Here is an 18,596-nt window from a genome sequence, read left to right as displayed (position 1 = left end):
CTCCTCCCCACCACTGCCACCATGTTGAGAAATGAAGAAACTGAGGCATAGGGAGGACTCCGGCTTCCTTCAGCCAGCCTGTCAGCCAGCCTCTTGATGTGAGCCTCATCTGCCCTGTTTCAGCTAGATCCCAGCTCTGTTGGGACACCCCGTGGTGGTGTTTGGTGCTGTCTCTGGCAGCCCAGCCCAAGCCTAGCCTGGCCCACTGGGGCAGGACAGGGGCCGTGGATGTCAAGACAGCCTGATAGCCCATGGGGAGCAGTGAGGGAGCCCCTGGGACTGGGTGCTCTTGGCCTAAGCTACCAGCCTGTGCTTTCTCAACCAGTTCCAGGGCTTTCCCTTGGGTGTTGGCCCATGTGTGCCCAGGTCCACAGCTGTGCCCTCTTGTTTCTAAGGCAGCCAGCAGCCTTGCGCTCTGGAGGGGTGTGGCCTGGGAGGAGGGAACGGTTGGCTGAGTCCTAGCGCTGGCACTAACTAACTGGGTGCCTTTGTGTGTCACTTAACCTCTCTGTTCCTCAGTTTCCTCATCCATATAATCAAGAGTCGGACAGCAAAGCTCGAGGTCCCTTCCAGTTATCGCATGCTGTGACTTTGGTGGAGGGATGTGGGTGGGGTGGGGGTCACTCTGCCTGTTCCTTTTCCTTTCCTGGCTTTTCCTGAGGCATCAGTCTGTCTCCAACTATCCAAGTCTCCGTCTCAGTCTGCCGCTCTTTCTGTCTCAGTCTCTCACTCTGCCTCTCTCGCTCTGTATTTTTCTGCCTGCCTCTTCTTTTTCTGTGTCTGAGTCTACTTCTGGTTTTATCTCCCTGTCTGTCACACCCCCCTCTGCTTCTTATTCTCTCTCTTCCTCTGTAGTTATGTGCGTTTCTCTGTCTAGTTCTCCCTTTCTCTGGGTCTCTCTCTCTCCGTCCTGCCCGCTCTCTCCGCAGCTCTCCCGCTCGCTCCCCCACCCCTCCCCCTCCGCCAGCCCCCCTCCTCCCTCCCTCGGCGCGTCTCCCCAGTCCTTATTTGGCTGGGCGGGAGGGCTGGCGGGAGGAGGCGGCCTGCGGGCGGGGGGCGGGGGGCGGGAGCGGGGCCGGGCGGAGGAGGGCGGTGGGTGGTGCTGAAGGGACAGCTCCGCGGCGGCGGCGGCGGCTACGGCGGCGGCGTTGGAGGCGGCGGCCCGGGGCGCGGAGCGGGAGCCCGGCGCGGGGAGCAGCGAGCGCAGCCATGCCCCAGGCCGCCTCCGGGGCAGCAGCAGCGGCGGCCGGGGCCGGGGCGCTGGCCGGGGGCGCCGGGGGGCCGGCGGCGGCCCGGGCGGGACGATGAAGCGGCAGAACGTGCGCACGCTGGCGCTCATCGTGTGCACCTTCACCTACCTGCTGGTGGGCGCCGCGGTCTTCGACGCGCTGGAGTCGGAGCCCGAGATGATCGAGCGGCAGCGGCTGGAGCTGCGGCAGCAGGAGCTGCGGGCGCGCTACAACCTCAGCCAGGGCGGCTACGAGGAGCTCGAGCGCGTTGTGCTGCGCCTCAAGCCGCACAAGGCCGGCGTGCAGTGGCGCTTCGCCGGCTCCTTCTACTTCGCCATCACCGTCATCACCACCATCGGTAACTACTCGCCGGGCGGGGGCGGGGACCCGGGGGCTGGGCGCCGGGTCCCGGGGTAGTCCGGAGCCGGCCGGGGCTGAGGGGTTCCGCCGGAAAGGATCTAGCCGCCCAACCCCGCGCTCCCAGATATCCGAGTTCAGCCTGGCATGCCTGCTCCGCGGGGACAGGACTCCGGGGAGGCGTCGATTCCTGGCTCCGGACCTGACCCTCCCGCCGGGCCAGCCCTAACTTGTCCCTGCCAGGCTGCGCGAGGGCCCCAAGGGACTCTGAAGTGTGTAAGAGGGGCAGGAACGACCGGGGAGGCTGGAGAGGAGGGGTGTGGCCCGGCCAGGCCCTGGAGCAGGGCGCTGAATGTGAGCGGCGGGGAGCGCGCGACTCCTCCGTGTCCCTGAAGATGGGCTTCCGCGCCCGGCATGTCTACACCGGCTAGGGCTCCTGGGAGGCGTGTGGGTGCAGGTACTCGGCTCTCCGCGGCACTCCGGGCCACTCTGGGTGCCTGAAACACCCTGTAACTGCGGCTGTGAGTGCCACTTGCCGGGGGCGGTGTCCAGCTTGGGGAGTTTGGGCACCGCCAGCCAGTGACTTTAATTTTCTTAAGGCAGCAGAGCCGGTGCTGGAAGCCAGAGCCAACCCTGTCCACCGCCTTCTCTGCTGTCCCAGGAAAACAGTCACCTCACAGGAATGGTCCTAGTTCTCTTCTCCAAGCCAGGGCAGACCACAGCGCAGGAGGCCACACACACACTAAGACTCTTTCACAACCTACGCACAGACGTGCACACGCAGGTACACACACCAGCACACACAGAGCATACACAGGCACACACACAGAGAGACACAAACTGATGTCCAGGAAAGGAATATCCAGTGAGGCCCTTGATGTGCTATCAAGTGTCTAGACAGGAGTAAACACCTTAGCGGCTCCCAGGACCCTATGATTCCAGCCCAGCTCCGTCTCTTCTCCTGCTGAATGACCTTGGGCAAGTCCCTCCCCTTGCCTGGGTCTCAGGCTCACCTCCAGAAATGAGGGGTGGCTGAAATGATCTCAAGCACTCTTCCCAGTCCTGACATGCTCAGATTCCAAGATTGGAAGCCCACCTTTCCCCAGAGCCCATTGAGATGCCTCCAGGAGATGTTGCCTCCATCTTTCCCATTTTTCTCCCCTCCCTGGTCGCCCTCCTTGCCTTGGCTGAGCTCCCAGGGGTTCCGTGCCATTTGGCGTAGCCCATGACAAGATGGCAGTGTTTTCCTGGGAGTCCACAGGAGTTGAGGGGGTAAAAGGCAGGACTGAATGCTGTCCCTGCAGTCTATCCGCTGCAGGACTCCATTCCCCAGGCTCCACTGCTCTCTGGGGACCACAGGGAGCTATGCTATGTGGTTTCTGCATTCCTCTCTTGGAAGAGGAAGAAAAGGGCCCCAGGAGTGAAAGTGGCTCAAGTAGGGACACCTCTGGGTCCTGCTGACCCTGTGAGTATAGGGCAGGATGGTCAGACTCAGGCCTGCCCAAAGAGGAGTCTGTTTTCCTGGGAAAGACCAGACCAGGTTTGGTCTAGGGTCTCTTCCCCTCTCCCAGCTCCCTGCCGCCTGCCAGGGTTTCAGGAGCGCTGAATGTCCTTAGGCTTTCTCCCTCCCTCTTCCCACACATCATGCCCTTGGTTATGTGCCCCCTTTCTTTCTCAGTCTCATGGTCCCCAGCTCCACAGTAACCTCGCAACTGACCTCCTTGCCTCTAGCCTCATTCCGTCACGGGGCAAACTCCCCTGGACAATGCTGCCAGAAAGAATATCCCCAAAGCACAGCTCTGACTATACCAAGACCCTTCTCAGCAGCCCTCAATGGCTTCCCACTGCCCATGATATCTGGTCCATGCTCCTTATCCCAAATTTTAAGGACCTTCATACGTGGCTCCAATCTCTATGTCTGATTCATTTCTCACCTCTTACTGACACGATCCCTCCACTGCAGCCAAACTGTCCCCTGAAAACACTGTACTTTCTTTTTCTTTCTTTTTTTTTTTTTTTTGGTGAGGAAGATTAGCCCTGAGCTAACATCTATTGCCAATCCTCCTCTTTTTGCTGAGGAAGATTGACTCTGGGCTAACATCCAGGCCCATCTTCCTCTACTTTATATGTGGGATGACTGCTACAGCATGGCTTGACAAGCGGTGCGTAGGTCCATGCCCAGGATCCAAACCTGTGAACCCCGGGCCACCAAAGCAGAGCACGCAAACTTAACCATTCGGCCACCAGGCCGGCCCGAAAACACCTTAAATGTGCCTGTTTGGCACGCCTTTTTCTCTGTCTTCTGGTTATCTTGTCCAAGCTAACCTTCTAGATCCAGCTCAAATCCCACTTCCTTCTTGAAGTCTCCCAGGCCAGTGCTCTGGACAACTGTAGGACTTACTGTCAGGATGACCTGAGTGACACAGTGTAGGCTCTTTTGCACAGTTTCCATTTTAGGGAACGTGTTTTATTTCTTTTGCCACACTGTAATTAACCTTCCCATCTTTGAGCTCCCAGTGCAGGCACACGAGCACTCAGAGGAGGCTAGTGATGGGTTTAAGGTGTGCAGAAATGAGAGGGCATCGTCCTTCTCTCCATCCTTGCTGTTTCCCAAAGTGTTTATCGTCCTCACAAGAGAGACACTAAAAGCTGGGGGTAGAAGCAGACAGAGTGTGGTTCTGGTGATTATTTATTCATAAAGTGCTGGGCAAGAGGAAAGACAGCATCAAAGCACCCTAGCTCTGTGGGGGCCCCAGACTGGCACTGCCCACTCCCTGCCTCACCCAACCATCCTGGGCTTTTTGTCACCTCTCGCTCTGGCTGGAAGCTGTCCATGGGAATTCTGCTCTAAGAAAAATCTGTCTGGGCTGTGATCAGATGGCTGGAAGGGGCCCTATATTAGACTGTCTTGACCCCAAACCCAAAGGCAGCAGCCTCTGTCCACCTGACCCCTTTGGGTCCCCTGAAGCACTGGGAGTCCCATTGGGATAGAATAATGTCAGAACTTCCCATTCACTCGGTACCTTAGTGATCACAATGCACTTTCCTCTCATCTCTTGAGTCTCGGCCTTCATAGCTCCGGGACGTTGACAGGGTGGGTGTTGTTAGCTCTATTGCACAGATGAAGGCATGGAGGCTCAGGGAGGGGAAGGGACTCCCCCAAAGTCACGCAGCTGGTAAGTGGCAGACTTAGAGGAAGAAGCTGGGTCTTTTGACTCCAAGCCCAGTGCTCTTTCCCCTGCTGGTCTCTTGGCTGCTTCCTCTGCCTCCATATGCTGTGAAGCCCAGAGCCAGCTGGGATTGGCATGGCCAAGATGTGTTCAGTGATGCCAGCTTGCAGGGCGCTCATGGGCAGCCCTAATTGGTTGAGGGTCGGCAGGGTCTGAGTTAGTCATTCACCTGGTTAGTCACTGGCTGCCAGGATTCCTCCGGCTCCGTCATCCCTGGCCTCCCAGCCAGGAAACCCTTCCTTTGTGGGCCCTAAGTTCATCAAATGCAAACGGAAACTCTTTTCTGGGAAAGCTTAACCTCTCTAGCTGTTGAGTCATTAAACTCCTCCGGGGCCCCAGCCCCATCTATTCATAGCCCAGAGGCTGTCAGAGCAGGAAGGGACCTCGAGATCAGCGGGTGCCACCCCCTCCTCTTACAGAGAAGGAACCAGAGAGGTATGGGAGTCACATGGCCAGATGGTAGCACAACCTAACTCTCAGGCCCCCCTTCCTTCCACTTGTCCAGGATGCCTCTTTATTTATTATGATTATTGTTAAAAACAGCAACAGCAACAATAATAATAGCAGCCACCATTTATTATCTACTTTTTGTCAGGCTCTATACAAGATGCTTCATTTGTATACTCTCATTTAATTCTCTCACCAACCCTTCAAGATGGGCATTCTTACCCCCATCGTTCAGCAGAGGAACCTCAGGCTCTGAATGTAAATGCCTCACCCATGGCCTTGTGACTTGGAAGTATGGCACCTGCCCAGATTCAGTTGAACCTCTCTGACTCCCATGCCCTGGATTTTTTGCCCGTTCTTTCTCCACTTCAAGAACCCAGCCCAGACCCTTGTATCTGGAGGGCACTGAGTAGCCAAGGCTTGTCTTTTCCCCTGGCAAAGCCCTCCCCAGAAGGAGAGGCCTCTTGCCCCTGCACACTACAGCCAGCCTTCTGCTCCCCCACACCCCAGCCCCTGCCCAACCCAGACCACGTGCCAGAGCTGTGCCCAGCACCAGGCCCCACCTGAGACTGCCACAGTCTCACAAGTGCCCGCTCTCCCGCTGTAGGTCCCCAGACTCCTTGTGGCTGTAAGGCAACAAGAGACCAAGTGATTGATTAGCTGCTGGAGCTGGGACAGAAAACCTTCTGTTCTGCTCTTTCCTCACCTTCCAGCCTGTTCTCAGCTGAGCACAGCCTCCTATTGCCCACCACATGGCCTGGGAACCCTTAGACTGTGAATTCAGGCAGGCGGCTCACGCAGGGACCTGTACTTTTTACATGTTTCCAAGAAGGAGGAAAGTACGGAAGTGATCGGCCACCCCCAAAATCCCAGAGTCCTCAAATAAAAGAGTGAAAGGAGACATTAACAATCATTCAGACACCCAGAGAGGTGAGTGATTTGCCCAAAGTCACACAGCAAGTTGCAGATAAAACCCTGATTAGAGCCCAGCCTTTGGGAGCCCAGACTGGAGTTCTCTCCATCATCCAGCCTGTCCCCCTCGTGACTCACTATCTCTTTAGCCCCGGGGCCTCTGGCTGCTTATCACTCCACTGTTCTCAGTCCTCTCTTGACTCCCTGGGGGGATGGAGGGGCAGCCCAGTGGGAACAGTCCCACTGCCCACTCTCAGTCTGCATTTCCTTCCTCCCTGCCTACAAGCCAACCCTCTGCTTCGACTGCACAAGCCTTTTCTGCAGGGCCATGTAGGAACGTGGGTACTGGCTTAGAAGCCAGAGTGTCTGGGTTTGTCTTTACACTCACCCCACCCCCACTAGCTATATGACCTTGGACAAATTACTTAGTCTCTCTGAGCTCGTTTTGTCATTTGCGAAATGGGGAGAATAATATCTGCCTGCCAGGATTAAATGGGATAATATAAAGAAAGTACCTGGTGCAGAGTAGGCACTTAATAAAGAATATCTGCAATTATTAGTGTTATTAATTATTATCATTCATGTATTATTAGTCTCCCCACAGAAGGGAACTGCTCTCCCAAGAGTTACCATGACCACAGCTACCTCTGCTCCTTTCTAAGAGGTGGGGACAGTGGGGTTGGGGACCAGGGGCTGCCCACTCTCCTTGCCTTTATCCTCCCAATCCCACTGCCCTACCCCAGGCTTCTCAGCTCCTCACCCATGCCTAGAGTCTGCCTGACATCCCAGCTCAGGGGCAATGCTCCGTCCTCTGAGCAGGCAGACCCTGCAGAAAACCAGCCAGGGAGAATGAAGGGCACAGTGGGAGGGGAACCTACCCGGATTGGAGCAAGGAGGCAAAAGTTCCAGTTCTGCTTAGCTCAACTGCTGGTCCTCTACAGCCCTCAGTTTCTTCATCTACGAAGTGGGTGCATTTGACCAGAGGTCCTTCTGACTCTGCCGTGCCTCTGCCCGCATGTCCAGTTCGCACACATCATGGTTGGGAACTAGAGACATGGAGGGAGTGGGTGCGAGAATAGAACAGAAATAGAAGACACATGCCTGGCCACAGTGGGGACAGGACAAACACAATAAGTATTTTCAAAGAAAACATAAACAAGCACAGATGAATGTAGTGCAAATCACCACTATAAGCAGCTTTCAGCTGGCAGCACAAACGGTGAATCTGTGAGTTGATTTTGTAATAAAAAAATGTAAAAATGATTTCCCTGCAGTCAGCCAGCAGCAGGCAAGAGACCGGGCTCTGCTGGAGACCATTATCGGTTTAGGCAAACCTCAGTAGACACCCAGGAGGGGCACTCCCTCACACCCCAGCCTGGGATGCAGGGAACTGACACGTGTCAATAACACGTCAGGCGCTGTGCTGATGCCTGCATTCCCACAACTGCCCCGGGAGGGCAGGCGTTAGCATCCTGTTACGGTCAAGAAAACGGAACTCGAGAGGTTTGGAAGTTGGCCCAGGACCCTACAAATAGAAAATGACAGTGCCAAGGCTTACACCCAGTGCTGTAGGGAGTGCCTGTCCACTGAGCCATGCAACCGCTCTCCCCCATGGAGCCTCTGCAGCCCCTTCTCTATCACCGTCACAAATGATGAGGATGGGTACCAGGGTCTACATGGGGCACTCAGCTCTGGCCTCAGTTTCAGAATCTCTAGCCCTCAGGACTATGGATAAAGCATTCAGCCCAAAGAGAAATCAGAATTTTAGCTCCAATCTTCTTGTTTTGCAATGTGGAAACTAAAATTCAGATTGGAGAAGGGGCTTGCTGAAGGCCACACTTACAGCTATCCTCAGAGCTGGCCTTAGAGCTCTGTTCACTGATGCCTTGCTCCCTCCTCTCGTGGCCCCACAGGCTCTTAGAGAAGACAGCAAGCTGCCAGCCGGCCTGTTCTGCTTGCTGTGGGCCTCTCCCTGACCCCTCTGTTAGCCTCTGGTCCTCAGAGAGCCACATGACAGATGTCTTTCATGGCAGTCGAAAGAGCAGTCAACGGCCCAGCTTTGAGTCTGTCTGTACTTCCTCGTTGTTCAGAAACTGCCCCTGTGAAGGCAGATCCCAGGTGGCTCCGGGAGTCCTGCCCCTCACCAGGAGCCACCCTGCCCCAACTGCTGCCACAGTCACACCTTCACTTTTCCGTTTTCTAGAGCCGCCTCAGCTGCCGCCTAGAGTGAACAGCTCCCGTTCTCAGTCCTGGGGCCTCTCTGTGGCCAGGATCCCTGCCAGGCTGGGGCCAGCCTCCCACTACCCCCTTCACAAAAGCTGGCCCCTTACTACCCCTGCTTCCCATCCTGCTCCCTCCGGTGACACACAAGGATCCCTTTGTGAGGAGGACACTGGCTGCTGGGAATACGAGGCAGAGCCTGGCCTTGGAGCTGGAAACTGGGTTCTTTCTCTCCCCTGAGAGGCTTTAGACAAATGGCTCCCACTCTCTCTGCTGCCCCTGGACTCATGGAAGAAGCAGACACTGCTCTGGTGTGCCTCAGTCTTCCCATCTGTACGGAAGAGGTGCTACACAGGGGCCACTGAAGGCGGCTAGCTCAGCAATGTGGGATTCTCTATGTTAGTGCTTCTCAAACGGTCACGTGCAGGGGGATGACCTGGTTGATCTTGTTTAAATGCAGATTCTGAATCAGTAGGTCTGGGTGGGGTCTGAGACTGCATTTCTGACAAGCCCCCAAGGGACGCTGACCCTGTTGATCTGTGGTCCACAATTTGAGTAGCAAGGATCTAAATAACCTGGAGACCTGACTTCTGGGAATAGACATGTGGACTGTGGAAAAATCCATAGGAATCTGGTTGTGGAATGTCAGAGACAATGGCTTCAGAGCTGGCAGATCCTTCTCTGAGGCTGGAGTGGGGCTGTGGCTTGCCCCATAGGAGCCAGCTGTGGAGCCTGGGTGGGGCCATGTGCTGTACCATCACTGTGGGTGGGGAAAAGGGAAGAGGAGAGGGTGGATAGAAAGGGAAGAGAGGAGTGGAGAAGGGCTTGTCCCGGGGGGGGAGTCCACAAACAGGAGTCCACCGTCCTCAGCTGTCCTCCTTTCCTCCTCATCTCACAAAGAAGCTCCTGAGATCCAGGGAGAATGGGTGCCCCAGGAATTAAACCTCAAAGTGGGAAACTGGCTTCTCCCTCATGGCATCTACCCCAAGTCCCAACAGGCAGTATGACCTCCAGCCCCCATTAAAAGAAGAGGCTCAGGCTCATATCTTCTTTCAAGAAAGGACTCTGGCTTCCCATGAGCCAGAGGGATCCAGAGAGCAAAAGCCCATGAAAGTCCCCAGGCCCATAGTCCTATGACTACCAGATACACTCACCCTTTTGCAGGCTACAGGGTAGAATGCAGGTGGAGACCAAGACCTGCTCTCTTCTAGACCTGTCAGCCCACGTGTGTCTGCAGACTTTAAGAGGGACATCAACAACAGGGAATAGTCAAAGGAGGGGAGCAGCGTGTCAAATGAGGGACACTTGGCAGGGACAGGTGTGGAGAGCACGAGTGCTGCCTTCAGATATCTGCTGGGCTACTACACAGTAAGAGGGCCAACCTTGGGCTGATTGGGCCCAAGGAGTTGAACCAGCACCAGTGGGTAGAGTCCATAGAAAGACTGAATTAGGTCCAATATAAGGCAGAACTTGTTAGAATGGAAGCTGACCAAAGATGGACTATGCTGCCTCAAGAGGTGGAGAGCTCCCCCTCACAGGAAGCATACAAGAAGACACTGGATGGGTGTGCTGCAGAGGTCACCTGTATCAGTCAGCGTCATCCAGAGAAGCAGAACCAGTAGGAGATAAGTATTAAGAGATGTATTACAAGGAATTGGTTTATGTGATGATAGTGACTGACGAGGCAAGTCCAAAATCCGTAGAGCAGGCCATCAGGAAGGACAGGCTGGAACTCTCTCCAGCATGAGCTGAAGCTGCTGTCCACAGGCAGAATTTCTTCTCCAGGGAAGCCTGGGCTCGGTTCTTAAGACCTTTCAACTGATTGAACCAGGTCTGCCCAGATTATTTAGGATAATCTCCCTTACTTTAAGACAACTGGTTATGGACTTTAATCACATCTACCAAATACCTTCACAGCAACCCCAATATTAGTGTTTGATTAAATAACTAGGGGCTTTAGCCTAGCCAAGTTGATATGTCAAAAAGATCATCACAGTCTCCATGTGTCAGACTGGAGGCTGAAATAAGTGTCTTTTAAGATTCTTCCCAACCCTGAGATGCTTTGATTTCTTGATCTTCAAGGGGGCAGCCTAGAGAGTTAGAGTACCCAGAGTGGCACTCAACAGTATCCTGGGGCCCCAGACCCTCTGGGTCACCTTCCAAATAGAACCAGCTTAACCTTCATTTCAGTTCAGTTTACCAAAAATCATTGAGATCTCTTGAGTGCCAGACACCGAGAGAATAGAAAACCAAGCCCCAGATCCTTCTCCAAGGAGCCTCTGGTCCAATGGAATCCTGAACCACAAGTTGAATGGTATATATGCTAAATCCTAGTGAAGTGACTCAAAATAGGGATCTGAGAAGGCTTCCTGGAGCAGGTGGTACTTGAGGTAGGCTTGAGGACTTTAGTAGGTGAAGATTGGCAGTGAGAGCTTTCCGGGATGAGGGAACAGCATGAGACAGGCTGAGGGGCATGAGTCTGCCCAAGGAAAGGTGGCGGGAGCAGACTCTGGAGAGGCTGGGTGCTGGACTCTGGTGGGTGGGTTTCATTTGACAGGCGATGGAGAGGGAAGTGCAGACCCAACCTGTGTTGTCCTGCCTGGATCCTGACCAGTGGGTGCCCTCGTCACCTCAGTTGAACCACCAGGTGCCTCATGACTCCTGTTGGGCCACTGGGTGCCTCCATGACCCCAGTTGAACCAGTCAGTGGGTGCCCTCATCGCCTCAGCTGAACTAGCGGGTGCCCCCATGACTCCGGTTGAGCCAGAAGATAATGGCAACCTGAGCCCTGATTGCCACTCTTCACCATCTCCTGGTCACCCAGCAGACCTCGGCCAGCCCCCGGGGAGTGCTTCCACTCCCTCTGCCCTCCACACTTCCTTTTCTGGGCCAAAGGTCCAGCCTGGTGCCCAGACCAAACCCAGTCTTATGGATGGTGTGCGGGAGCCCCTGGGACGGTGCTGACTGAGTGGATACTGTGTGGATATTTTCTGTGTGGACAAGCCCAGGCCCCTGCTCTCAGACCCCCTTCATCTCTGCACAAGGCTCCACCACTTGGCGTGGACTCAGTGTCCCTCTTCAGGAATGTGCAGGGCCTCTCCTGACCACAGCTCCGATGCAGACATCACCATCTCAGACACATCTGGAGAGGCACATTCCACCCTGCCTGCCACAGGACTATCTGGGGGGCTGTGTCCAGACACCCAAACTGTCAGGCCCCAGTAGAGCAGCCTGGAGAGACTGATGCCAGGCTCTTAGACAGGAGGCGGCCTTCTCCTCAAGGACGGGTCCAGTCCTCCCGCCAGTGCAGGGGAGCTCCCCGGGGCCTTGCGGGGCAGGCAGGGGTGGGCGGTTCCAGGCAGGAGCAACACTCAGATTGACGCAACAGAGGGGCCTTCCCCGGGCTCTTCCGTCTAGATCTTAGACCTGCTGTGAAGCAGCCACTCCCCATGGAGGCTGCCTCAGTTTCCACGGTCATAACCAAGGCTGCCACTGACTGGGGACTTCTCTGGGCTGAGCCTGCTACATGTATTACCTTGTGTAATCCTCACAGCCCCCCACTGAGGGCAGCACTATTGTAACCCCCACTTTACAGACGAGGACGCTGAGGCTCAGAGAGATTAGGGAACATGCCCACACTCACACTGTTGGCCAGTAGCAGAGCAGGGATGTGTACAGCACACACAGCACTTGGCTTATAAAGCTCTTGGTTACACAGTCTCTCTTCTGAGCCTCGTGACAACCCAGGGCCATAGGCATCATTATTCCCACTTTGCCAGTGAAGAAACTGGACTTGAGAACATAAGGTCACTTCCTGCGATCCAGAGGCAGTAAATGTGGGAGCAGAGGTCCAGTCCAGACCTTCCAACCCTAAAACCAAGCTCTCCCCCCGGAACACGTGACCTCGCCCCCTGGACAGTGGCTGAAGGTGGGTCATTCGCATGGTATGGATGTCAGTCTATGGAGGGCAAAAAGGGCAGTGTTGTGGTGGACAGTTGTCACAGAGTGGCCTTAGTTCCATGCATTTGTCAACACCATCCTTCTGAACAGGACGGGAACCTAAGGCGAGAAATGAGAACAGAGTGACAGTTCTCAAGAGTGGCCAGTGAGTGAGAGAAGGGGCCTTGCTGGGGGTGACTTGGGCAGCTCACTTGCTGGCCAGTGTGTGGCAGGAGGGCAGGGAAGGTGGCCCCTGTGTGCTGAGCAGGAAGCTTGTCCCGGAGCAGCGGTTGCTTGGGGCCAGAGCAATGTGTGTCAGGGCCCGGCCCCTAGGAGCTAATTCAATAGGCCTGTGCTAAGCCCAGGAGGCTGTAAGTTTTAACACTCCCCTGGTGAAGGGAATCCACAGCCAGGTTCGGGAAGCGCAGGAGAGAAGGTTGCTTATTAGGGTCAGCATTCTGTAGTTGGGAGGCTAGGTCACTCGCCAACCAGCCACTAGCATTTTCTCTCTGGGTTTCCTTGGTACTTAAGAAATATTCAAGGGGCGGCTGAGGATGAATCTTTGGCGTCCACAAGCCAAAGCTCCTGGGGTGAGCCAGGTGGCAGAGACATCAGGAGTCAGCGGGTGGCCCCAGGAGAGGGCAGGACTCCCTCCTCCCAGAGGAGACAGGGACTGAGAGAGTCTCAGTGGGGGTCCTGGGGACAGGCTGTCTCTTTCATGGCTTTAGCTCTCAGCCAGCTCTCAAATAACCCCAGGGAAGGGGGTCAGCCCAGGGGAGGCCTCTCAGCTGTGTGGGTGTCACTTACCTGAGAACAAACTGAGGGACTCTGGCCAGGCTGAGCCACCAGCGTGATCCCCTCTTCAACATGGATTTTCCACCATGAGGGTTAGACAGAGTAAGGCCCTCTGGGGTGGCTCTTGGTCCTCGATCCACCTCCAGGCGGGACCAGAGAGAGAGAAACCTGGCCCAACCTCAGTGGCAGCCTCTTCCTTTGGGTGCTGTGCCCAGCTCAATGCCCCAGAGTCCTAAGCATTCATTTCTCCTGGGCACCAAAGAGGCCCTGATGTCCTATGCCTGCCCCTCAGGACCATTCAGTGGATTCATGGTCCCCAGAGTCCTGGGGCTACACGTCCTTTCTCAGAGCTGAGACCGATGACTTAGTGCAGCTGAGCTAAGGAAAGTGGGGGACCTGGTCCCCCCCTGCTGTTTCTCTGCTCTTGCCTGGCTGTGAGACCTATGGCAAGTCACATCCCACCCTGGCCTTATCTGGGAGAGACTGGGCTGGTGGTGTCCGAGCCCCTCACAGCTCAGACGGTCGCTGTCGGACCTACTCCCAGCCTCCACTTTCAGCCCCTCCGAAAAGCACACCACCCGGGATTGTGCTCTTGTCCCCACTTCACCCCATGCTAGCTGAGCTCTGGAGGGACTTCCTCTGTGTCCATTCCCAAGAATAGAGCTGTGTCCAGGACCTCCGAGTCAACCCTTTCTGGAAAGAGAGCATTTCTGACTGTGGTTGAGGCTCCACTTATCAGCAGAGTGAGTCCACTGCCCCAGCCCCTGGGACAGCTGGAATGCAGGAGCCTCCCACCCAGAAAGGACGGTCTGCTCATGGCTGGCAGCTCCCACAGTAATCCGTGGATGGGCTGTGGGAGGGAGCAGTGGTGCTGAGAGCGGGCTGACCCCAGCCAGTGCTTTCTGATGAGGGAATAGCCAGGAGAGAGGCTCCAGACAGAGTCTTTCTTCCCAGATTGCCTCTGGACCTGAGCCGGCCAGGGGTGAGTGCACTGATGGCCAGTCCTGCAATCCAGGGCCCTAGGAGCTAAGGTCCCGCTCATGGACCAAGCTTCGACATCTCACCTAGACCAATGACCTGCTAGACCTCTGAGGGGGCGGGGCTAACCTCCTGGGTCCTCATAATGGTTTGATATCTCAAAATGTTTACAGGACATTATATGATAACCTGTTGCAGAGCATTCACAGGCCAACTGAAGGCCACATAGAGCCCCTTCCTCAGCCTGTGGCTGAAATAGGGTCAGTTCAGGGTGCGGATACTGGCATGCTCATGCAGAATAAGGGCTCGGCTTGGCAGTGGATGGCATTACAGCAATTCCTGGAGTTCTTTAGATTCTTTGAGAATCACTGATTCAGTCCAACCCATCTCTCTTCCAAGTGAGGAGGCTGACACCCAGGGTAGGGTGCAGGGGAGATGTGGAGGCGACCTGCCCAGGCCACCAGCAGTTCAGTCACAGAGCTAGTCCTCAGACCCAGGCCTCCTGACTCTGTCCACTCCCTCAGGCACCCACACAGTCATTCCCCCATTCCCTTTGTTCTTCTGAGCATCTTCCACCTGTCGAGCACCATTCTGGGCCCCAGGGACTCAGTCCTTGTCCTCATGGTGCCTACATTTCAGAGGAAGTAGGAAGCCAATAAACTAACTTATGTGGTCACAAATAAACAACATCATCTCAATGGTAGCAAGTCCCAGGAGACAGTAAAACAAGAGGATGTGATAGAGAGTGATGGAGACAAGGGATGGGCATCTGGGAAGGCCTTCCAAGGAGGAGGCCTGTGTAATCCAAGGATCCAGGGAAGAGCCTTGCAGGGGGAACAGCAAATGCAAAGATCCCAGGTACGTCAGGGTTTGGCATGTTTGAAGAACGGGAACAGAAAGAGCAGTATGGTGCAGCATACCGCGTGAAGAGGTGGAGACATGGAATGGCTGGATTTTGCAGAGCCATGGAGGCCACGGTCAAGGGTTTGGATTTCACTCCAAGTGTGATGGAAGTCACTGGAAGGTTTTAATCAAGGTTGTGAGGTAACGTGACTTAAATTTTTACCAGATCCCTCTGGCTGCTCTGTGGAGGTCAGAGGGTTGTAGTACAAGAGGGAAGCTGGGAGACCAGCCAGTCTGCTGGTCAGTGCTTGAAAGAGAGAATGGCGGTAGACTGACCCCGGTGGAGACGGTGGAGGTGGAGAGCAAGAGCACAGGTGGATTGAGGATATGTTTTCAAGGCAGAGTTGGCCCGACCTGCTGATGGAAAGGATGCATGTGTTAGGGGAGAGGAGAGAGAGACGCCTATGGGAGTCAGGGAAAGAGAATAATCAAGGATGGCCTTTGACTTGAGTAACTGGGTGGAGGGTAAGCATTTTCTGAGATGAGAAATCAACCCTGGAGAGTAACCGTAGAGAGATGAGATTCAAGACTTCAGCTTTAGGCATATGAGTTAATTATGAGATACTTATTACAAATCTCTGAGGAGAGTTAGATAGACAAGTCTACAGTTCAAGGGAGAGGTCAAAGCTGAGATATAAATTTGGGAGTTATCAGATGGAAATAATATTTAAAGTCATGCGGCTAGATGAGATCAGCTGGGGAGAGGGGAGAGTATGAGAGAAGAGCCGAGAGCCAGCCCTTCCTCCAATACCAGGAGGTCAAGTCAGGAAGGGGGCTTGCCAAGAGACTGGAAGGAACGTGGGGGGTGTGGTGTACCAGAGGCCAGGAGGAGCATTCAGGAGAGGGGGACTGTCAACTGTCAACTGTACTACTGTTGGGAGATCAAGTCAGATGACCACAGAGAACAGCCAGTGGGTTTGGCAACATGGTAGCCATTGGAGACACTGAGCATGGAAACGCAGTGTAACATTCAACAGCTTGTTCCGGGAGCATGGGAAGGGGAACGTGGTAAGGGGTTCTTTTGTATTTGTCTAGCCTGAGGTGGAGCAGAGGGACCAGATTCCAGGAGAGGCAGGGGAGAGAATGAACAATATCACAGCTCCCCGTTTTCAGGCCTTTTTAAATGCTTCACAAACCTCCTCCTGCAGAGGCCCAGGCAGTAGTTATCATTATGTCCATTATGCAAATGAGGTCCAAAGCTCAGCACGGTGATCTGCCCAGGGCGCCCAGCCAGGGACCCGAGTCCAGGCCTGTCTGACCCCAGAGCCCCTGCTCATCACGCAGTAGCCCCTACCCCTCAACTGGCCGCTGGGCCTGCCTGCGCTTGCTGCCTCTTCCCACCTCCCCACCTCCTCCCCATTCATCCTCATCCTTTGATCATTTCTGTCAGCTTCCAGCAGTCTTGGCCTCTGCCTCCCTCCTCCCGGAAAGCTCTGCTTTTTCTCTTTGATCCTGCATGTCTGTCCTCGGCTGCATCCTCAGCTGGGCCCTGTGTCCCCCCCTCCCTTTGCTGCAGGGTGTCCTCGCACCCTCTGCCCAGGGTGGGGGATCTGCAAGAGTTTCCGAGAGCCTGGGGGGAGCCTGGGCCTGCTGGATGGGAGTGGGGATCCTGCCTCCCTGACTGGGAAAGAGTCTGGGGGCTCTTCAGGCCTGGCCAGTCTGCAGTCCAGCCCTTGCTCAGCACTGAGGGTCCAGAGACACAAGCTCACAGGCCAGGGATGCCTGAGGAGGCAGCCAGGAGGGGACAACCAGAAGGACCATGCCTTCTCACCCCGGTGGGGCAAGATGGGCCTCAAAGGTCTTCTCACGAGAATGAAACGGATGAGAAATGGTGGTGGGGAGTCCTAAATAGGGAACCGTAATTGGCAAAACTGGCCACCTGGCTGCCGCCACCACCACATGCGTTTCAGAGAAGAGAGGGTTCAGGACCCCAGAGTCCCTTTTGGAGCCAGGATGATTCCAGTGGGAAGTCGTGGGTGAGGCCCAGAGACAAGTAGAGTAGAGAGAAGGCCTGGCAGGAGGTAGGGCCTGGAGTTCTGTGCCCGGCCTGGGTGCTCCCCCCCCCCCCCCCCCGCCGCCGCCTCCCCTACTGGTCAAGATGAGGAAGGCAGCTCAGGATGTCCAGAGCCTCCTCCAGCTCCTGCCTTTGGATTCCGAGGCCCCGTCTGCCCCTGGCTGCAGTGGGAGAGCTTGGCACCCAGTTCCCAACTAGAAGAGACAAACAGAAGGGACCCAACACACAGACACCACCAGCCCAGCTGCACTCCCCGAAGCCCTGACAGGGGGCTGCAGTAGTGATTAGCTCCCCACACATCCCTGGGGTTATTTTTCAGCCTCGTTCTTCCTGGTTTATTTTTAAAGTAACACCAAGCATGTGGCTGGCTGGCTGTCCTTTCCAGGTGCCGTGCCAATTTGGGCCAGGGCAAGATGTGGCCCCTCCTCCAGGGCCCCCCACGGAGTGCCAGAGTCAACCAGCCTCTCACTGGATGACAATGGAGGTTCCTCCTGCTCCGAAAGCCTGGGTCCAGCCTGGAGCAAGCAGGTGGGCCGGCAGCGGGAGACCCCTGGGAAACCCCCACATCTTGGTCCTGCCTCTGACGCACGTATTACCTGACCTTGACTACGTCACCTCTCCTGCCCGAGCCTCAGCTCCCTCATTTCTCAGTGGGGTGAGTGCTAGTGATACCTTCCTCAACGACTGCCAAATACTCGAAAGTGAGCGATAAAATAAAATGCTGCACAAACATAAAAGCATATTGGGATTGGCATCCCATAGAATATGCTGTCCCCACTGTCCCACTAAACCCTCCAAGCCACGCCTTTCTCCCCGTGTGAGTGACTCCCAGTCTGAGAGACTCCTCTGTTCCCTTCATCCCTTACCCTCCTGCCAGGAGACCTGCCTTCCACATTTTCAGTCTGGCTGAACTCGAATCCAGGCTGCCCCAGGTGAAGGGCAACTGTCAGGCTGCTGGTGGCCATTAAGAGGCTTCGACTTGGGATGGGGGGCAAGGGCAGAGCCCAGCACTTCCCCCCATCCACCTCCTCCCTGGCAGCCTTCCAGAAAGGTTAGCTATGGAGAAGCACTGCCCAGTTAGCTCCAAAACCCTTTCCGTGGGTACGAAGCAATAGCTAAGGCTGGTGAGGTATGACACATGGTAGAGGACATTGAAAGGCAGGTTGAGAGTTTGGGCTTCTTTCCCTGTAGGCACTGGGGAGTCATGGAAGGTTTTTGAGCAGAGGAGTGACATGTGCAGAGTGGAGTGTAATCTGGAAGTAGGTGTGGGAAGACAGGGGAGAGGGGACTGGAAGGGTTGGGGGATGCTGGGGGATGACAGTTAGGAACTGCTGCCCAAGTCCAGCCTGGAAAGGGTAAGGGCTGAGACTATGGTGGTGGCTGAAGGAACAGAAAGAAAGGGCAAGACTAGGAAAGGAGGAACAGCTAGGACTAGGCAGGGGGAAGAAAAGGAGGAAAAGGCAAGATGTTCAGCCTGGCTGACTGAGGAATGAGGACAATAATAGGAATCGGGCAGTACAGAGAGCCAACGTGGGGAAACCACGTTCAGGTGGCCAAGCCAGGCTTTGTGTC

At 55.4% G+C, this 18,596-nt stretch overlaps 1 protein-coding gene across 1 annotated transcript in view; it reads left to right on the top strand.

Annotated features, from left to right (window-relative positions):
- The first annotated feature begins 1,256 nt into the window (after nt 1-1,256).
- Nucleotides 1,257-18,596, top strand: part of KCNK3 (potassium two pore domain channel subfamily K member 3) — a 38,689-nt gene continuing 21,349 nt past the window's right edge. Inside the window, exon 1 of the mRNA XM_058551619.1 lies at nt 1,257-1,587. Coding sequence (XP_058407602.1) covers nt 1,305-1,587 — 283 coding nt within the window. The 5' untranslated portion in view covers nt 1,257-1,304. The remainder of the gene's footprint in view (nt 1,588-18,596) is intronic.

The sequence above is a fragment of the Diceros bicornis genome, chromosome 12 (genome assembly GCF_020826845.1).
Source record: "Diceros bicornis minor isolate mBicDic1 chromosome 12, mDicBic1.mat.cur, whole genome shotgun sequence".
Classification (NCBI taxonomy): Eukaryota; Metazoa; Chordata; class Mammalia; order Perissodactyla; family Rhinocerotidae; genus Diceros; species Diceros bicornis.
This window is presented reverse-complemented; position numbering and strand designations above follow the sequence as displayed.